This window comes from Sander vitreus, chromosome 12 (assembly GCF_031162955.1).
Source record: "Sander vitreus isolate 19-12246 chromosome 12, sanVit1, whole genome shotgun sequence".
NCBI lineage: Eukaryota > Metazoa > Chordata > Actinopteri > Perciformes > Percidae > Sander > Sander vitreus.
Window position 1 is genome coordinate 20,531,115 of NC_135866.1, and position 20,100 is coordinate 20,551,214.

At 39.1% G+C, this 20,100-nt stretch overlaps 2 protein-coding genes across 4 annotated transcripts in view; one reads left to right on the forward strand and one right to left on the reverse strand.

The window, feature by feature from the left end:
• Window positions 1–25: 25 nt before the first annotated feature.
• zbtb41 (zinc finger and BTB domain containing 41) lies at window positions 26–6,367 on the forward strand. The gene is made up of 10 exons (XM_078264473.1): window positions 26–1,274; window positions 1,679–1,886; window positions 2,791–2,860; window positions 3,470–3,617; window positions 3,851–3,980; window positions 4,096–4,191; window positions 4,285–4,391; window positions 4,568–4,673; window positions 4,813–4,901; window positions 5,475–6,367. The coding sequence occupies exons 1-10, from the start codon at window positions 26–28 to the stop codon at window positions 6,107–6,109; spliced, it is 2,838 nt and encodes a 945-aa protein (XP_078120599.1). The 3' UTR covers window positions 6,110–6,367.
• A 1,268-nt stretch (window positions 6,368–7,635) lies between these two features.
• LOC144526813 (complement factor H-related protein 2-like) overlaps window positions 7,636–20,100 on the reverse strand; it is a 29,569-nt gene continuing 17,104 nt past the window's right edge. The window contains exons 2-10 of one of the 3 annotated variants that reach the window (XM_078264483.1): window positions 19,554–19,789; window positions 19,277–19,468; window positions 17,595–17,774; window positions 17,241–17,432; window positions 16,649–16,747; window positions 16,203–16,364; window positions 8,729–8,899; window positions 8,156–8,181; window positions 7,636–7,934 (exon numbers count right to left, since the gene is read on the reverse strand). In XM_078264483.1, the coding sequence (XP_078120609.1) occupies window positions 7,926–7,934; window positions 8,156–8,181; window positions 8,729–8,899; window positions 16,203–16,364; window positions 16,649–16,747; window positions 17,241–17,432; window positions 17,595–17,774; window positions 19,277–19,468; window positions 19,554–19,611 (1,089 nt within the window). In that variant the 5' untranslated portion in view covers window positions 19,612–19,789 and the 3' untranslated portion in view covers window positions 7,636–7,925. Of the gene's footprint in view, window positions 7,935–8,155; window positions 8,182–8,728; window positions 8,900–14,910; window positions 15,208–15,428; window positions 15,455–15,953; window positions 16,125–16,202; window positions 16,365–16,648; window positions 16,748–17,240; window positions 17,433–17,594; window positions 17,775–19,276; window positions 19,469–19,553; window positions 19,790–20,100 lie in introns of those variants that run through there. The other 2 variants (XM_078264484.1, XM_078264482.1) reach the window with 2 other exon arrangements.

Below are 20,100 nucleotides of genomic sequence, written 5' to 3' on the forward strand. Positions count from 1 at the left end.
TCATGGTCGCCCACCAGGCTCCCCAATGAAGAAAAAGCCTTGTAATCCGCTGCGTCCCAAACGCAGCAGGCAGGCCAGTGCCAGCAATGGATGTGTTACAGAGTTGAGCACTCTGCTGAGCTCCAACGCCCAAGCAAACTCTGAAACTGTCCCAGAATCAACCTCACCAATCAGGCACATGGCTATGTCTCAGCACAGTCACAGCCTCCTCAAATTCTTGAATGAGGATCGGACCCGACAGAGGTTCTGTGATGTGTCCGTGTCAGTGGGTGGGAAACTCTACAGTGCCCACAAGGTGGTGTTGGCCCATGGGAGCAGCTACTTCCACGCTAAGCTGTCCAAGAACCCTGCTACAGCGCATGTGACTCTGGACCATGTGGAGGACTCTGTTTTCCAGCACCTGCTTGGCTTTTTGTACACCTCTGAGTGCGTTGTCCCAGAGACGGATCTCCCAGCTCTAACTGAAGCGGCCCGATTCCTGGACATGATGGATATACTTAAGTTGCTGTGTGAAGAAGGAGACAACAACAACCCAATACGTGTGATCCAGTCACAGGATGAGATAAGAGAGTCTCCTGAGGTGGAAATGACCTCCAGTGACTCACCAGCAGGTGACACAGACATCCAGAGCCTAGGTGATGTTCAGTGCACCATGTGCAGTCGCCAGTTTAGCACTGCAAACTCCCTGCAGAACCACTTGGCTGAGAGTCACACTAAATCACAGCAGGAAACCTCAACTGAGAAAGGGAAGACAGCAGCTGAGAGGACTGCTACCACGCGGAGATCAGCTCGCAGGAGGAGAACACCCACCAAGTATCAGAGAGACAATGTAAGAGACAACACTCCTGAGGAGAAACAAAGGACTGTATCACCAAGAGAGCAAGATGAAGAAAGAATTGAAGAAGCGGAAAAGGTGGTTGTGGAAAACCAAGCTCCCAAACTGGCTGCGAACGAGACATCTAAACCAGCTCAGCGGGAAGACGTAGAGGAGGAGGAGGAGGAGGAGGAAGAGGAAGGAGACACGAATGAGGATGTGGTTGCCCAGAGGAAAGTTGTTGAGGTTTGCGCAGCAGACGAGAGCGCAGGCCAGCAGGGTTCTGATGTAGAAAGGGCAGAGCACCAGGCTGATGGACAGGTGGAAGTGCATGTGCCTGCAGCAGGAAGCTCTACCCAGGGTCCAGTGTACCCTGAGGGTCTGGCTCCAGTCATCATCCAAACCTCCAGCAAGAAGATTCTCAAGTGCCCCAAATGTGACAAGACCTTTGACCGTGCAGGTGGGAACCATGGAGTAATGTCTAGACTATTAGTGTTCTCATTGATGTTATGTCTTAGTAGCTGGGTTAGTACAGTAGCTGTTGTTACTGTGGAAGGGTAGTTCCACTAGTAATTATTACTCAATCAGCCATAGCGTACCATACCAGACTGAGATGTTAAACCCAAGAATCGTCTCTATTAAGTATCTTTCTTACTGTTACTAAAATAATAAATGCTTTATTACATGGTTAAGGGGTAGGGCTGCAATTTCTTTTTTTATTATTGTCGATGACTGTGTATTATTTTCAATTATCTGATTCATCATTTGGTCTATAAAATGTCAGAAAATGGCGAAAAATGCCCATTCTAATTTACCAGTACTGATACTATATATTAACCTGTGCACATTTCCTGCATTTGATAGGGAAGTATGAGAGTCACACCAGAGTGCACACAGGAGAGAAACCATTCCAGTGTGACATCTGTCTTCAGCGCTACTCCACCAAGTCTAACCTGACTGTACACAAGAAGAAGCACACCAGCGATGCACCCGTCCAGAAGAAGGAGCACAAATGCCCCTACTGTAACAAACTCCATGCCAGCAAGAAAACCCTGGCCAAGCATGTCAGAAGGTGAGACACTTCAGTAACACAACAATCCATTCTGCTCAGTGTTGTGGTGAAGAACAATCTACCTTACTGTTTTAGTTTGCTTTGGTTATTAAGTTTACCTTTGGTTCACAAAGTCAGCCATGCCAGACTACACAATGAAATATATAATCCTCATAATATTAGGATAATTAAAAGATTCTCAGAGGGAAAAATGTACAACTGCGCATCTGATGATAGAATTTGGTGTCTAGATAATATTAGCTTCCTGGTTAGCTATCTGTAGTATCTTGCTAGCTGACCATCATTGTTGTTGTTGATTTGAAAACAACCCTATATCTAATAAAAACTAATCTTAGGTCTGCATAGCTGTCGTGCCATTTTAATTGCTTTGATATAATATTTTGCTGGCACAGTTAAGGAAGTCAAAAAAGTTAGAATTTTGGAAACATAGCTACATGTAATTACTTTAATTAGTACAATTACACTTTTTTTTTATCGGAGTATAGCCCTAGAGACAAAGTTCACAAAAAATATTACAATTCATCCTGTGGGGGAAATGAATGCAGTACTATATTTCATGGTAGTCTGTTCAGTAGTTTATTCAGATATGGCCGGCTGACATTGGTATCCCTAGAGTCATGTTGTTAGCACTGCTAAAAATCTACAATTTTACACCTTCACTTAAGTTGGTATGAATATAAAATGTCAGTAAAAAAGGATGATCTGGAGTACACTTAGCCTAGTCTGGTGAACTTTGTAAGAATACTGTATGTGTTCATTTCGAGTCGTGTTGTGTGTAAGTTTTAGGAAAAAAGGAAATTAATTTTGTAGCGCTAACTCCACAGTAGATCTCTATGATGGCAACAGCTGGTGTAGCTACAGTCATATTGTGTGATAATGTCATGTATTTTCACTGTCCTGCCAGGTTTCATCCAGATCACATCCAAGAGTTTCTTACCAAGAGGAAGAGGAAGAGTGAAGGCTGGAAATGTGCTGTAAGGATTGATTTCGGCCATATTATTGCCTGAATATGTGAACTGATCTGAAAGTGCTCATATTATGCTTTTTGGCTTTTCCCCTTTCCTTTTATTGTGTTATATATCTTTTTTGGGCACGTTATAGGTTTACAAAGTGAAAAAGCCCAAAGTCCACCCCAAAGGGACTTACCATCTTCCAGAAAACACTGTGCGTCACTTTGTAACAGACGTTATAATGCTCACCTAGCTGCTAGCATGGCACTGTCTCATACTCTGCTTCTGTAGTGCTGACCTAGCTACTGCGCGTGTGCGACTCCCAACAAAGATAGTACAGAAGTGAGATGCCTCACTCTGTAGCTAAAACGGAGAGCTCAACACACAGGGTGAAAAGAGGAGCTGCAGCAATGTGCAGTACAACAAAAAGATGGTGTTTTTTGAAAATTAAACCATGTAAACCTATTCTGGTACAACCTCTAAATACAATTATGAACTGGAAAATGATAATATGAGCACTTTAAGTAGATCATGATGATGAATAAATGCATTTTTGCAATTAATAAAGAGTAATTCAATATAAGAGTATATTTAGATTTTAACAGTCTGTAACCTTTGAACCTCCTGTACCAGATTTGTCTGAAGACCTTCACCCGCAGGCCTCATCTGCAGGAGCACATGATCCTGCACACCCAGGACCGGCCTTTTAAATGCTCCTTCTGTGATGAATTCTTCAAGTCCAGGTTTGCCAGACTGAAACACCAAGAAAAGTACCACTTAGGTGAGAATTATACAGTAAAAAATAAATTCTTAAGCTCTTAGGGTTCAAAATAAACCTTAACTCTTGCTATTAGAAAAGCTTTTTAACAATGCATTATTTTTTTTAACAATGAAATATTAAAAATAGAGAGAATCTCTCTAACCTATATAACCTTTAAATGTCACTGTTGTGTGATTGACTCTGTGCCAATCGATGCATTTGATGAACGAGTTTGCATCCTTTTTCATTTTCAGGTCCCTTTCCCTGTGAGATTTGTGGCCGACAGTTTAATGACACAGGCAACCGAAAGAGACACATTGAGTGCACACATGGCGGCAAAAGAAAGTGGACCTGCTTTGTTTGTGGGAAATCTGTAAGGGAAAGGTACATCTCTAAACTTCCCCCAAATTTGCCTTATTTCCACAACTTATTTTGACATGCTTAACTGAAGAACTGAAACTGTGCTGCTTTATTGAGAGGTGTGTTTTAATTCTTATAGGACAACCTTGAGAGAGCATTTGAGGATCCACAGTGGGGAGAAGCCTCACCTTTGTAGTATCTGTGGCCAAAGTTTCCGTCATGGCAGCTCCTACAGGTTGGCGCGCTGACATTTGAGAATATGATTGTGAACATTTTTAAGATCCGTTTTTTAAAGTTAAATATAATAAACAAACTTTTCCTTGGACAGGTTACACCTAAGAGTCCACCATGACGACAAGCGCTATGAGTGTGATGAATGTGGGAAAACCTTTATACGCCACGATCACCTGACCAAACATCAGAAAATACACTCTGGTACGGTATGAGACAAACAGCAGTTGATTCTCGTGTGTCTTTTTTTTTGGCATCTTCTTTCGTGGCAGTATCTTGGTTTGTGTCATTCACACATTCCACATCAGTGGAAAATACCGTTACGTTTTTTCACTGTCTCCAGTCAGTATTTACTTTAACGTAACCCATGTTTATTACAGGTGAGAAAGCACACCAATGTGAAGAATGTGGTAAGTGCTTCAGGCGCCATGATCATCTGACGGTCCACTACAAAAGCATTCATTTGGGAGAGAAAGTTTGGCAGAAGTATGTTACCTTTCAAATCACAGTCACACTTATCACACTTTTTTTTTTCTTCTAGTAATGTTGTAAAAATGGTAATATTTCCCTTAGCCTCCTTTGTGTTCTTGGTTTTTTTCTCTGTTAATAAGGACTCTGTCAACAGGTATAAAACCGCTGTGCATCAGTGTGAGGTCTGCAAGAAAGAATTTAAAGGAAAGTCCAGTCTAGAAATGCACTTCAGGACCCACTCAGGTGAGGAAATGTAGAAGTCAATGAATATATTTGCTTGAAAACATTTATGAGAACAGAAAAGTTGCAGTTAGATGCTTTTAGGAAGCAAATAGTTGTTGTTGTTTTCAATGCTTTTATTCTTAACATCTGTGCTTTTGCCTGCCCAGGGAAAACTGGCCTTTCTGGCATATTTTCAGAAATGTTATTAATTTGCACTGTCCCTGTCAAATAAAGTAATAAACTAAACCTAACAAGCCCTTGGATGGTTCAGATTCTTACAATATAAAAACATACTTGGACAAGCAACAGTGGTTAGACATCTTTTTTTTTTTAAACAGTATAAATTGCTTCAAATTTATAGAAGAAAATAATTTGATAATGTGTTTAATGTGTCAAACATATTGCTATGTAATTTCTATGGTTAGTTTGGCTGAGGTTGCTGGAGTGTAAACTTCCCCAAACCAAACACCGGGCAGGACGGAGCTCTTTCTCATAACTCTTACTAATCCTTGGTAAAACAGTTAAACACATCACAACGGTCAATTATTATTATCTAAACATACTTTTTTATGTTCCCTTATGGTAATGTGACAGGTGAGAAACCCCACAGATGTCCTGAGTGCAACCAGACATTTCGGATCAAGAAGACCTTGACAAAGCACATGGTGATTCACTCAGACGCTCGTCCTTTTAACTGCCCCCACTGCAGCGCCACCTTTAAAAGAAAAGACAAGCTCAAGTACCACGTTGACCACGTGCACAGCACCCGGTGTACTGAGCAGCCCCTCGGCACACTCGACGAAATCAAAATAGTCTCCATTCCTTTTGAGGAGCCCTCTAAGGTATACCGCACGGAACCTAAGTCAACCCTCCAGAGCCCCCCTCGTCCTACAAACGTCTGCGTACCTGTTACTTTAGTTCCTGTCCAAATGGCAGGAGGAGCGCAGGGAGACCTGAATATTCACAGGGCCGCGTCTCTCTCCTCCCAAACTCACAGCGTTGTGAACATGCAGGCTGAAGGACAGCAGCAGAACTCTCGCTACCAGGCTGCGACAGACCTGGCATTCTTAGAAAAGTACACCCTAACCCCCCAACCCGCCAACATTGTCCACCCTGTCAGGCCTGATCAGATGCTGGACCCCCGAGAGCAGTCCTACCTGGGCACGCTGCTGGGACTGGATTCAGCTTCCTCTGTGCAGAACATCTCTAACTCTGATCACACACACTGATGCTCCTCAGCCAAACAGTGGGCCTTTTGACAGTCTCTCGAACAGTCATCTAATAAGAACAGAAGCTAAAATATTCACCACTAAAATGTATTCACACTTCATGTATACATCCTCCATGTATAACATTATTAAATTTAAGACAGAAACTATAGTGGTGCAGCATGGGATACCGTCTTTGATGTTCAGCCTGATCTCAGGTAATTCATACCTCATTGTCACCAAAATAAATGTATTTCTGTCACATCAAACTTAAAAAAAGACAGCTGTGGGAGCATTTTTGTACCAATAAATGAGATGAAAAAACAAATTTAAAATGTTATTAAAACCTAAGGCTGTTCCTTTAGTCAGTGAAAGAAATGAAAAAGTCATGTTTTCCAAAAGCAGATGTTAGAGGATCTTTGGTTCTCACTGATGGTTGGAGCTTTTGGTGGAACAGAATAACTTGTGTTTTAAGTGTTTGCCATTTTCATAAGTAGGATTAGGCATCGAGAACCGGTTCCAACTTGGAATCGTTTTAAAAAAATTATGATTCCAGTGGAATTGTTTCTTCATTGGAATCGTTTGCAAAATGTGGTTTCGAATCCGATCATCGGTTCAAAACTTACTTCCAGGTGCTTGGTTGTGTTGCAGCCATGGAGCACAGTAAGCACTTCTCTAAAGTGTGGCTTTGTTATACGTTAAAGCCCAGTAAAACTGTAATTCACTGTTGAATCAAAATAAAATGTTCCTCTTATCTGTAAAATAAGCATGAACAGAATTGAGAATCGATAAGAACCGGAATCGAAAGGAAGAATCGGCATTGGGTTTAAAATTGTTAGAATTAAAACGATGCCCAACCCTAGAGACAAAGCTGTTTTTTTTTAAGGGATCTGTTGACTGGCAGAAAAGTAATTGATAACTATTTTGATAAATGTATGAATCAAAGTCATTTATCCAGTAAACGGCAATAATTTGCTGGTTCTAGCTTCTCATTTTGGTTTTACTAACTTATGATAAACCAACAGTATTAAAAAGGAAAACTTGGAATGAAACAACTATTTGGCTTACCAAATAAGTATCCATAGGCAATTAAAATCACTAGTGGCAGCCTGATAATGCTGAGTAAACTGGCCTTCATTTATATTGCAATTTGTCACTCATGCGGCATACATATGAGCACAATGATTAGAGGTCACTGTCCTTATGTATGTGTACAAGAACCTTATTTTAAACAGATAAATGATAAAAAAAAAAAATGATATAACATTTTGTTAATGGGGCAGTTGTTCACAATTGTTGGGTAGTTAAATATCAAAACAGTCCATCTTTACATACTGAAACTGGTGATTCTCTTCTCAAATGTTGTGTCATGATGATCAATAAAATCAGATGTGAAATTATTGATTATTGTAAGTTATTAGGCCTGTGGCAGACTGTACCCCACTTGGGAACGCCTCCAGCCACCTGTGACCCTGAACAGGGAAAGCAGGCATGGATAATTTGGATTAATTTGGGGCCATTTAGACATAAAAACTGCAGACACAATCTAGAAAGAAACTGTTAAAATTCCAGTTAAAGACTTTATTAAGGCCTGTCCATCAAATATACACACTGTATTTGTTGTTGTTTTGCAGCTTTAAGCACACAGACAATTTGCTCGTACATTATGTGGACAGTCAGTAAATCAGCATGAAAAGACAGAAATGTTTTTTTGAAAACCCAAACAGTGTGTGACAGCATAATCATAACTCTGTTGTCTCTGAAAAGTTTTCAGGCTGTTCTCGGTCGTTGGTGAGCAGATCCAAAGGCAGCAGATCTTCCCCTCGGTGATACAGTCTTAGCAAACCTAGTTACACAACAGAGGTTTTACAAAAACAATATTGTAAAATATAGAAATAAAGTAAAACATAAATGTATAATCATGAATTAAATAAAGTGTAATCATGAATGTAAATAATGAAATAAATACAAATAAAAAAAGATAGGAATAATCAGTAGTAGTGTGAGACAACATCAGTGTTAATACAGTGTGTTTCTTTAAAAAGTAGATTCAGGAGTAACACTCACTATATATTTGTCCAGAGCGTCGCAACCTGAAAACGAGAGAGAAGCAAGGCAGTGAATATGTGGAGCAGCTTATTGACTTCTCATAGGGAGGTGAAGTCTGTCTGAATGACTAAATGTCTGCAGGTTTTTAAATCATTGTGCATGGTGCAGAAGCAAAAAGTGAATACATATACTGGATTTGCTAAAAAGCAGAATGTGCTTCCCCACTTCCTTTTCTGTGGCGCAAAGTAAACAAAACTAGAAAGTTTAGTGTTAGATGTCCCTAGGTTTGTGAAAGACTCGTAGGTGCATGTGCTCAAATTGATTTTACATTCATCTGGCTTAGCTGCGCCCCAGGCTTATAATGGTAAGGAAATCCTGGATGAGACCGACACCACTCCATGTTTGTCGGCCTATGCTAAATATGTAGCTAGCAGGGGTTAGCTTAGCTTAGCATAAAGACTACACCAACACCATCTGCAAAACTATTTGGCACACACACACACACACACACACACACACACACACACACACACACACACACACACACACACACACACACACACACACACACACACACACACAGATACTTACATTTGGAAAGTGTCATTCTTCCATTAGTGCACCGGACCACAGAATAATGAGTTGTCCACCAGCGGGCCTGGTGGACACATTCCAATCTCTTGGTCTCACCATCTTCTATCATTTTAACTCCATCAGATACTAATGCACGATATCTACCAGTGTCCACAGAACAAAAGGTGGCTGCACAAAGGAAACAAATTGTTATTTATTTTCTCAGCCAACCTCTTTGACAGATCTTTAGATCTGACTTGTTTTTACCTTTGCAGAAGGGTACTTCTGATCACATGCCGTTGCTGTAACACTTCACTCTCTTTGGACCCACTCGTTGGTACAAAGCAATACATTGGTAACTCAAAAACATTGGATCATCTCCCACAACATAACCATTAGGAACTACGGGCTGCTGTCCACAGTTCTTGACTGAAAAAAACAAACAATATAAAGGATTCTGGAAACAAAGATTTTAAACTGTCATAGCACAGTAAATCAACTTAAGATTTCACCCCACATTTTGATTTTACTGGCTACCTCACTAATACAGCATATATATATTCTATAGTGAGATTAGATAAATAGGTATACAAATTCATATTTTAGGGTGTTACCCACATGTTTGAATGCTTTTATTGTAAATCATTTTCGATAAAAGTGTCAGCTACATAAATGTAATGTAATGTTATTTAATACAGAGACTATACCTTCAATTGTTGTGTCCCACTGCCAGTTGATGCAGTGGGCCCCCCAACTGTCTCCCCCCCTGCAGAACCAGGTCTGGCTTGTTTGACTGAGAGAAAAACAAACAAACATTACATATAATATATTCACTTTCATGGATCACAAAAGAAGGTAATTTTGTTTAAACAAAGCTCATTCATTGGGCTCCTGCTGAAATTCAGTGGTGGATTATCTCTGTTATCAATTACTTACAGGGGTGATAGGATGATTATAGAGGGTATTTCACACTGTTCCTTAAGGTCTCCTAATAGGGTATGTAACATTGGTTGGGCTGAAAATTGTCCGGTTGCTATTTTATGGGCCCTAATGCATCCCTATGTTTTGGCCCTATTTGGAACGAGAGCTTTTCTTCCAAATATGGTATGCTCATGAATATTTAGATGAGCTGCGCGCTAATTGGTTGAGGAACCACATACAGCTACATTGGAGACAAAACAGTAGGTCTCATATTTCAGACACTGCAATGTTTCGTTACTAAATTCACTACTGAGACCGTTTTACGAAAATTGATGGCTAATGCAAATTTGGTAAGAGGTTGGACTTCAGGAGGTCCACACAGTCTGACAAGACAGCGTGGACAACGGCATAACTGTAGTATATTTACAGTTTGAATTTCATCACGCCACTTATATTACAGCTACCCTAAGGTCTTACAAAGCTAGTGCTTGTGTCCGATTTCAATTTAATGCATTTTTGTGAATGTGAGGGGTTTCGTTAGCTGCTAGTGTCCATTCAAGTCTATGGGTAAAGATCGCGGCTAGCTGCAGGCACTGGAGCTCTGTCAGGGCCTCAACATTTGGTAGTCCAGTAACCCAGAAACGGTGACTTTGCGCGGGTATGGAGCGCCGCGGGCTTCCCTTCGTGACGGAGATCCATCTAGCTCACAGCAAGCCGGGGTCTGTGAAGGAGGACATGCCAGTCGGCGAGGCAGCACCGGCCGCTGTCACGTTAGCCTGCTGAGCTCCTGCTGAGCTCCTGCTGAACTGCGACACACAGTCGGACAAAATTTGCAATTAGCCATGCATTTTTGTAAAACGGCCCATATTTGACCTCTACATAGTTGATTTCTCCCATAAAAAAGTCTCAGAAGTGAATTTAGTAATTAAATAGCAGACACAAATTTATAACATTTCTGAGATCTGCGTGACCTAGATTCAGAAGACTAAGCTGACCTCAGATCAGTGGTGTAGCCTATGTAAATGTTGGGGCGTGACAAAGATAGAGACTAGAGCCAAATAAGGAGGAGCCACCAAATTGACGTCAACTCGACGGTTCGTTGAGATTTGCCCTGTTTTCAGAGGCAGTTTGAAATTGGGAGATTTGCAGAGGAAAGAGGTGTCAATGGGATTTTGAGGTTCTATGTATGTCCTAGTTACCCTCCAAACTGTCGTTTTTCAACTATGACAAGGTAAAATCGGTTTTACATTCTATCACCCCTTTAAACCTGTTTTATTGTTTTATTACCAAGTGGGGGCAGCAGAACACTGACATATAAATTTCAAATGGGGAAAAAACAGTTGCCTATTTACACATCCAGCAGACACAGAGCAACATTGGCATTAATTTGGAGTTGTTCAGCAATTTTTGTGGTAATGTGCCAAGAAGTGACACTTTTCACAAATACACGGACTTATCTGATCCATTCTGAACATTGATGATGGCAGCCTTAACAATAACATGTCAGTACCCTGTCTCCTAAAAAGTACTTTTATATAATTTGTTGTTTCCTGGCAACGTTCTTTCAAGTGTCATGTGATCATTCAAGTGTCGTGATCTATTGTTGATACAAACAAATTGATAATTCGCTTTAATGACAATTCAATAAAAAGTATTTTAATCACTACATATCTCATCACATTGTCCATAACTTACTGCACGTTGGGCCTTCAGTCCAGTTTCCAGACATACAAGTGATGTTTTCTTTGGTTCCTCCTCCCTCTAAAGTATATCCATCTTCACATTCATACTGCACTTCTGAATCTGCAGCAAACAACTCCTGGTATTCCTGTTGAATGATGACTGCATGGGGGATTTTAGGGGGCTCACCACATGCCTCAATACTTTCTGTGAAAATAAGCACATTTGTCATAACAAAATTATTTAAAGGAGCTCAGTTGAGTGGTTACTTGGTTGCCTTGGTTAGTGTAGCTGGAGAGAATTCAAACTAAGAATTATGATATAGACACTGAGATTATTCTGGTCACTGTTAGTTTAACAGCTTGCTTATATAAAACATCTTACTCACTCTCACAGACCGGCACAGAGGACCATGTTCCATTTGTGCATATGGCTGTAGCATCCCGGTTTTTGTGTACATATCCTTCGTCACATCTTACCCTGAATCGTTGTTCTTCCTCATACCAACCTTTTGAGTTTTTTTTGTATTGTGCATTGGGTATATCTGGTGGAATGCAGGCTTTTTCATCTGAGGGTAAAAAAGAAACCATCAAGATAAACCATTTTACCATGGTGTCTTTTAAAATCTTTTTAGTTTTAGAATGACATTTGCATGAACATTATCTTAAGGGATTGATTTTAACTGTCATGTTGTCTATCCATATATAGTCTATGGTTACAGCTCAGCAAAAGTTCCTTTAAATAATAACTTGGAACCCCCTGAAAGTTTGGTTTTTCTGACCTCCAATTATGTACAGAGGAACTTCAGGACTTTACTGTTCTAATGTAAACTACAGTGTTGGTATTTCAGTAAAAACGTATGATGAGATTATTTGGATGCTTGTTACAAAAAGATAATATAAAAGTTGTATTTATTTTTCAATCTTAGATATAACTATGAACTATCAACAGTATCAGAAATGTAATAATTTAAATGTAATTTTACTCTACAGTGTCATAGGGTTTACGCTAAAAAACACTTCTGCAGGCTTTCAGCATCTCATTCAAATAAACCAGGGGAGATATTATAGAACACTTACCTATACACTGTGGTTTAGGCGTCCATTCACCATTTTGACATGTGATTGTTGCCCACCAACCCTCCACTGCTGGTTTAAGTCCGTTATCACAGCCATACATGAGGTTTTCTTCATGAGAATACGTGTTTTGTTCCGGGACCAAATAACCACCAGCAAAAGTCGGAGGACGACACTGCTGACCTGCACTTTGAGCTGAAATACAACGACAAACTAAAGTACATATTAAACATATATTTACACAATTTAAATGTTTCTATGCGACGGAATTGAATACGTACCATGCAGCAATCCTGGAAAACAAACCAGGAAAGCAAATCCAGTATAACTCATGCACATTTTGTCAGGAATTAAATCACCAAGACAAAGCAGAGCGAAGAGCACAGTTCAGATCGGGACTACTCAATAATAGTCGAGGGCATTTCCCCCAAATCTCAGAAGTTAGGAAATAGTAAACATTACGCTGAGTTACTGTCATCATTCTGTACACACAAATGTACAAACAGGCTATGTGTACTTTGGTCAAATCAATCATTAAGCCCAAAACGATTAATTCGATGTATCAATGTTTTCTCTATACTAATCTACATCTACGAGATTGTTTTGTTTAAAGATACATTTAATTCTAAAGCACAACATAGACACGGCATCATGTTCCATATGAGCTCTTAGTCACGGCATTTCTTTTACCTTGTGTGGTCTGTTTTATGGCCTACAGTTTGTCTTTGAGATCCAGCTCAAACTCTGATTGCCATCTGCTGGATCCTCATGGGCTCTGCATTATGTTATTCAGGTTTATCTTTGTTTTTTACCCCCAACGGCGCCTTCCAGGCAGCGCTGCCTGGAAAGCACTAGGATTAGGCACTGGTTATGGTTAGGGTTAGGGTTAAGGTTAAGGTTAGGGTTAGGTGCCTTGAAAGCAGCGGTCGCAGCGCTGCCTGGAAGGAGCAGTTGGGGGCAAAAAAACACCATTGAGCGTTATTCAGTCTTAAAACTAGGCCTTTTTCATTGAAGACATTTGAAATGTCACAGTAGGAAAAGCACAGGTGTAAATAATGATGGCTGAATTCCATTTAGCTGCTTCAGCTTCAGGGTTCTGGTATCGTGCATGATGGCTCACTGTCACACTGTCATTACTGGAACACTTAAATAGAACAGAGACATTTTTAATGGTATTTGTAACACCAGTGCTTAGCCTACCTACTATGACAAGTCAAAATGTTTGTTTAAAAAAAGAAAAGGCTGTTGTAACAAATTGATTATAAATTAGATTGACACCATATTAACAGTCTATGTTTGACACACAGTTTTCGCCCAAGCACATTACAGCTAGCGAAACCTCCTGCTGTTGCTCTGTGGATTGGACTTCCTTTCATCTTTAGGTGACACACTGCCTATTTGTTTTTAAATTCAAGAGAGCTGTCTTTAAATTGAAGCGTATTTCCCAGAACTGAGCAGCCAGATTAGTTACTTATTGTTATTTCTGTGCTAATGTGTCTGAGATGCATACATGATTATCATGGCTAACTTTGGAAGCTTCACTCAGATCTAGTCTTCTGGTATTCATGCATATATCATTTGGAATGACACCACATTTATTTTTGTAAAAAAACATCTATATAGGCTACTGGTTTTTGTCATACATGTCAAGTGAGCACTGGTCATCTGGTGGTTTCATGTAGCCTACCAACACAATCTCACTCCCTACTCGTCAAATGTATGACGCATGGTTAAGTAACCCTGGCGTTACTTTTCAACGCCAGGGGTACCCGTCGCGTTATTTTTCGACGAGGGGGTCTGTCAGACAGACGGTCAGATGTGTTAATCCCTCACCGGAAAGAAAAAACACGCCCCCTTAACTCGAAATCTGTCACAGTTTTATTATTGGTATTTTTAGCCCAATAACAGCTGTTTTAATCAACATAATTCACCAGATATTATCATGGTTTATATGTATTTCTTTTAATGTTATTATTTCGGTCTATTTCGGCCAGGGAAGCTGGATTGCTTTTTGTTTATTTATATTTTTTAAACTATGACGCTAGATCTATCAACATTTATTTAGATGTTATCATAGTATACATTTTTTTATTTTAATAATATTATTTTGGTCTTATTACCGGTGAAATATTATAGTATACTGTAATACAGAACATTACGACATGATCCGAGCTGGGCGCATTCAGAGCTGATATCCCTCAATGCAATGCAGGCATTCATTCACAGAATCAGACATATAACATTTTGTTAATGGGGCAGTTGTTCACAATTGTTGGGTAGTTAAATATCAAAACAGTCCATCTTTACATACTGAAACTGGTGATTCTCTTCTCAAATGTTGTGTCATGATGATCAATAAAATCAGATGTGAAATTATTGATTATTGTAAGTTATTAGGCCTGTGGCAGACTGTACCCCACTTGGGAACGCCTCCAGCCACCTGTGACCCTGAACAGGGAAAGCAGGCATGGATAATTTGGATTAATTTGGGGCCATTTAGACATAAAAACTGCAGACACAATCTAGAAAGAAACTGTTAAAATTCCAGTTAAAGACTTTATTAAGGCCTGTCCATCAAATATACACACTGTATTTGTTGTTGTTTTGCAGCTTTAAGCACACAGACAATTTGCTCGTACATTATGTGGACAGTCGTAAATCAGCATGAAAAGACAGAAATGTTTTTTGAAAACCCAAACAGTGTGTGACAGCATAATCATAACTCTGTTGTCTCTGAAAAGTTTTCAGGCTGTTCTCGGTCGTTGGTGAGCAGATCCAAAGGCAGCAGATCTTCCCCTCGGTGATACAGTCTTAGCAAACCTAGTTACACAACAGAGGTTTTACAAAAACAATATTGTAAAATATAGAAATAAAGTAAAACATAAATGTATAATCATGAATTAAATAAAGTGTAATCATGAATGTAAATAATGAAATAAATACAAATAAAAAAAGATAGGAATAATCAGTAGTAGTGTGAGACAACATCAGTGTTAATACAGTGTGTTTCTTTAAAAAGTAGATTCAGGAGTAACACTCACTATATATTTGTCCAGAGCGTCGCAACCTGAAAACGAGAGAGAAGCACGGCAGTGAATATGTGGAGCAGCTTATTGACTTCTCATAGGGAGGTGAAGTCTGTCTGAATGACTAAATGTCTGCAGGTTTTTAAATCATTGTGCATGGTGCAGAAGCAAAAAGTGAATACATATACTGGATTTGCTAAAAAGCAGAATGTGCTTCCCCACTTCCTTTTCTGTGGTGCAAAGTAAACAAAACTAGAAAGTTTAGTGTTAGATGTCCCTAGGTTTGTGAAAGACTCGTAGGTGCATGTGCTCAAATTGATTTTACATTCATCTGGCTTAGCTGCGCCCCAGGCTTATAATGGTAAGGAAATCCTGGATGAGACCGACACCACTCCATGTTTGTCGGCCTATGCTAAATATGTAGCTAGCAGGGGTTAGCTTAGCTTAGCATAAAGACTACACCAACACCATCTGCAAAACTATTTGGCACACACACACACACACACACACACACACACACACACACACACAGATACTTACATTTGGAAAGTGTCATTCTTCCATTAGTGCACCGGACCACAGAATAATGAGTTGTCCACCAGCGGGCCTGGTGGACACATTCCAATCTCTTGGTCTCACCATCTTCTATCTTTTTAACTCCATCAGATACTAATGCACGATATCTATCAGTGTCCACAGAACAAAAGGTGGCTGCACAAAGGAAACAAATTGTTATTTATTTTCTCAGCCAACCTCTTTGACAGATCTTTAGATCTGACTTGTTTTTACCTTTGCAGAAGGGTACTTCTGACCACATGCCGTTGCTGTAACACTTCACTCTCTCTGGACCCACTCGTTGGTACAAAGCAATACATTGGTAACTCAAAAACATTGGATCATCTCCCACAACATAACCATTAGGAACTACGGGCTGCTGTCCACAGTTCTTGACTGAAAAAAACAAACAATATAAAGGATTCTGGAAACAAAGATTTTAAACTGTCATAGCACAGTAAATCAACTTAAGATTTCACCCCACATTTTGATTTTACTGGCTACCTCACTAATACAGCATATATATATTCTATAGTGAGATTAGATAAATAGGTATACAAATTCATATTTTAGGGTGGTACCCACATGTTTGAATGCTTTTATTGTAAATCATTTTCGATAAAAGTGTCAGCTACATAAATGTAATATAATGTTATTTAATACAGATGAAGAGACTATACCTTCAATTGTACGTTGTGTCCCACTGCCAGTTGATGCAGTGGGCCCCCCACCGGTTCCCCCCCCTGCAGAACCACCATTTCCAGGACCGGGTCTGGCTCCTTTAACAGAGAAAAAACCCATTATATATACATACAATATATTCAGTTTATTGTACATTTCATACGTTTACGTTCTTACGCTGGGTAAACTCCGCTACAGCTCTGCAAAAGGCCGACTAGTGAACATCCGGGCCCCCACTGCCAGCAGACTGAATTGAACTGCTCCGCTCTGCGGTTGTTGAAACTGTTTGTGAACATCCCAGTGTTCTACAGTCTATGGTGAAAACCCACCGTAAAGCACAGTGAGATGAAATGCATGTTGTTGTTTGTCAATTTTTTTTAATATACAGTACATATACTGTATATTTATTTAGGAGCTGGGAATATATAAAGGGCAGAAACAAAAAAAGGAATAAATCAAAAGTTTTAATCTATAGTGAATGACGTGCTTCTCTACCAGTTGAGAGAATATTTGCCTAAAATTAACTTTCATTGCTGAAAATATATTTCATGACTTCAACACTGCATATATCTCAGCCCAATGTCCACTTACTGCACGTTGGGCCTTCAGTCCAGGTTCCAGACATGCAAGTGCTGTTTTTTTTGGTTCCTCCTCCCTCTAAAGTATATCCATCTTCACATTCATACTGCACTTCTGAATCTGCAGCAAACAACTCCTGGTATTCCTGTTGAATGATGACTGTATGGGGGATTTTAGGGGGCTCACCACATGCCTCAATACTTTCTGTGAAAATAAGCACATTTGTCATTAAAAAAAGTATTTATTACTTTGTTGCCTGGGTTAGTGTAGCTGGTGAGATTCAAACTAAGAATTATGTTTTAGACACTGAGATTATTCTGGTCACTGTTAGTTTAACAGCTTGCTTATATAAAACATCTTACTCACTCTCACAGACCGGCACAGAGGACCATGTTCCATTTATGCATATGGCTGTAGCATCACGGCCTCTGTATTCATATCCTTTGTCACATCTTACCCTGAATAGTTGTTCTTCCTCATACCAACCTTTTGAGTTTTTTTTGTATTGTGCATTGGGTATATCTGGTGGAATGCAGGCTTTTTCATCTGAGGGTAAAAAAGAAACCATAAAGATAAACCATTTTACCATGGTGTCTTTTAAAATCTTTTTAGTTTTAGAATGACATTTGCATGAACATTATCTTAAGGGATTGATTTTAACTGTCATGTTGTCTATCCATATATAGTCTATGGTTACAGCTCAGCAAAAGTTCCTTTAAATAATAACTTGGAACCCCCTGAAAGTTTGGTTTTTCTGACTTCCAATTATGTACAGAGGAACTTCAGGACTTTACTGTTCTAATGTAAACTACAATGTTGGTATTGCAGTAAAAACGTATGATGAGATTATTTGGATGCTTGTTACAAAAAGATAATATAAAAGTTGTATTTATTTTTCAATCTTAGATATAACTATGAACTATCAACAGTATCAGAAATGTAATAATTTAAATGTAATGGTGTCTGGTGGAATGCAGGCTTTTTCATCTGAGGAAAAAAACAACAACAAATTTTTACCATGGTGTCTTTAAAAATCTTTATTTTTAGTATCACATTTGCATTGAAAGTTATTATCAGGGATTTATTTCAGCTGTCATGTCGTCCATCTTTACATACAGTCTATGGTTACAGCTCAGCGAAAGAAAATAATTACCTGGAACCCCCTGAAAGTCTGATTTTTCTGACCTCAAGTGATTTACAGGGGAACTTTAGGACATTACTGTTGTAATATAAACTACAGTGTAATGTTGGTATTTCACTACAAGTGGATTTTTTTTTTTACCAAGCATGATGAGATTACTTGGATGCTTATTATTTTTTAGAATGACACATTTATTCACTTTGGGAAATCCCGCGATCTCTATAAAGCAAACCTTAGCTTAAGTTAGCTGGCTGACTAAACAGGGAGGGACTAGAAATCCTGTCTGTTGCTTTTATATTTTGAGAGTGAATTGCTTCACAATATGAATACAGTTTGATTATCACTTTTATTTTGTTGGTAGCTGTTGTATAATTACAATATAACAGTCGAGGCTACACACATACAGAAATGTTTTCTGTCATTCTTCTGCGTCCTCTACTCTTGAACAATTTCTGAAATTGACCTTAAGTCATTGTCAGCTTTTATTTGTCATCTTATAAACATTTTACCGCTCCGTATGTTACAATGTGCGGTGTTATAAACCATTTAACTGTCAATACACAAATCAGGGATGCTTTACAGGAGGAATGGAAGGGTGCTAACATTTATTGTAGTGTGCTAGTTTGTCGTGTGTGAGCACTTACTAATAATTGAAATATTTCTTGTAAATGCTAAAGCTGTGGATATTTCATTTTTCTGACAACTTTTACATAATTTCTTCAACTTAGACTCCACAGTGAAATATTAAGTTGGTATATTAGGTGACATTATTCTTTCAAAAGTTTCATGACTACAGTGATTTGATCAATTGAAAAGCAGCCAAGGACTAGAGCCATGCTAGCAGCTAAGAGCTGTAGCAACCATAGGCAGAAAAGAAAAGAAAAGAAAAGAAAAAAGGAACACTTACCTATACATTGTGGTACATGAGACCATCCACCATTTTGACATGTACTTGTTACCCACCAACCCTTCACTGTTGGTTTAAGTCCATCATTGCAGGTATAGGTCAGCTTTGTTCCATGAGAATAAGTCTCTTGCTTTGGGGCAAAGAAACCACCAGGGAGCCTGGGAGCACTACAGGGCTGTGTTTCACTTTGGGCTGATATACAATGATAAGATTACTCTACAGTGTTTGTTTTTAACCAATTCAAATGGTTGTATGTGAAAGTATTCAATATTCTCACCATGAAGCGCTGCAGGAATCCAAATCAGAAGAACCAATCCAAGATATCTGATGCACATTTTGTCAGAAATGAAATCATCCCACGGCAAAGCTCACAGCCGAGTCCAGATCAGAGCCAGTTATATATTGTTGAGGGCATTGCCCCGACTTGTTTGTGGAGTAAACACTCAGGCATCACACAGTTGCTCTGGAGCCAAAAGAAAAATGAGCAAATGGGCTTCATGCACACGCACACACCTACAGAAAAGGAGAAAAACATAAGCTACAGTTTTTTTGCTCTTCTTACAAATACAGAAAGCCTCTGGATTTTGTTGTAATTACTTTAGAAATGAAGCAAACATTATTTAGTCAGTTTTATGTTCAATATTGCTTTTTGTTTTCAGATTACACTGATCATCAAATTCAATAATTTACTGTCACATTATGTACTTCAAGGATCTTCACAGTTTTTTTTGTATTAACTGTAGCCTATTTAACATTTGTTAATTATTCTGGGAAAGGCGATGACAATGATGTATTTGTCTCTTTAGAGTAAAACAACCAGATAG

Excerpts from the sequence above, each read along its gene's own strand:
- zbtb41 (XM_078264473.1), top strand. The coding sequence starts at position 26 with ATGAAGAAAAAGCCTTGTAATCCGCTGCGTCCCAAACGCAGCAGGCAG. Across the intron at positions 1,275-1,678 it reads CAAGACCTTTGACCGTGCAG|GGAAGTATGAGAGTCACACC; the intron begins GTGGGAACCATG and ends TGCATTTGATAG. Across the intron at positions 4,902-5,474 it reads GCACTTCAGGACCCACTCAG|GTGAGAAACCCCACAGATGT; the intron begins GTGAGGAAATGT and ends GTAATGTGACAG.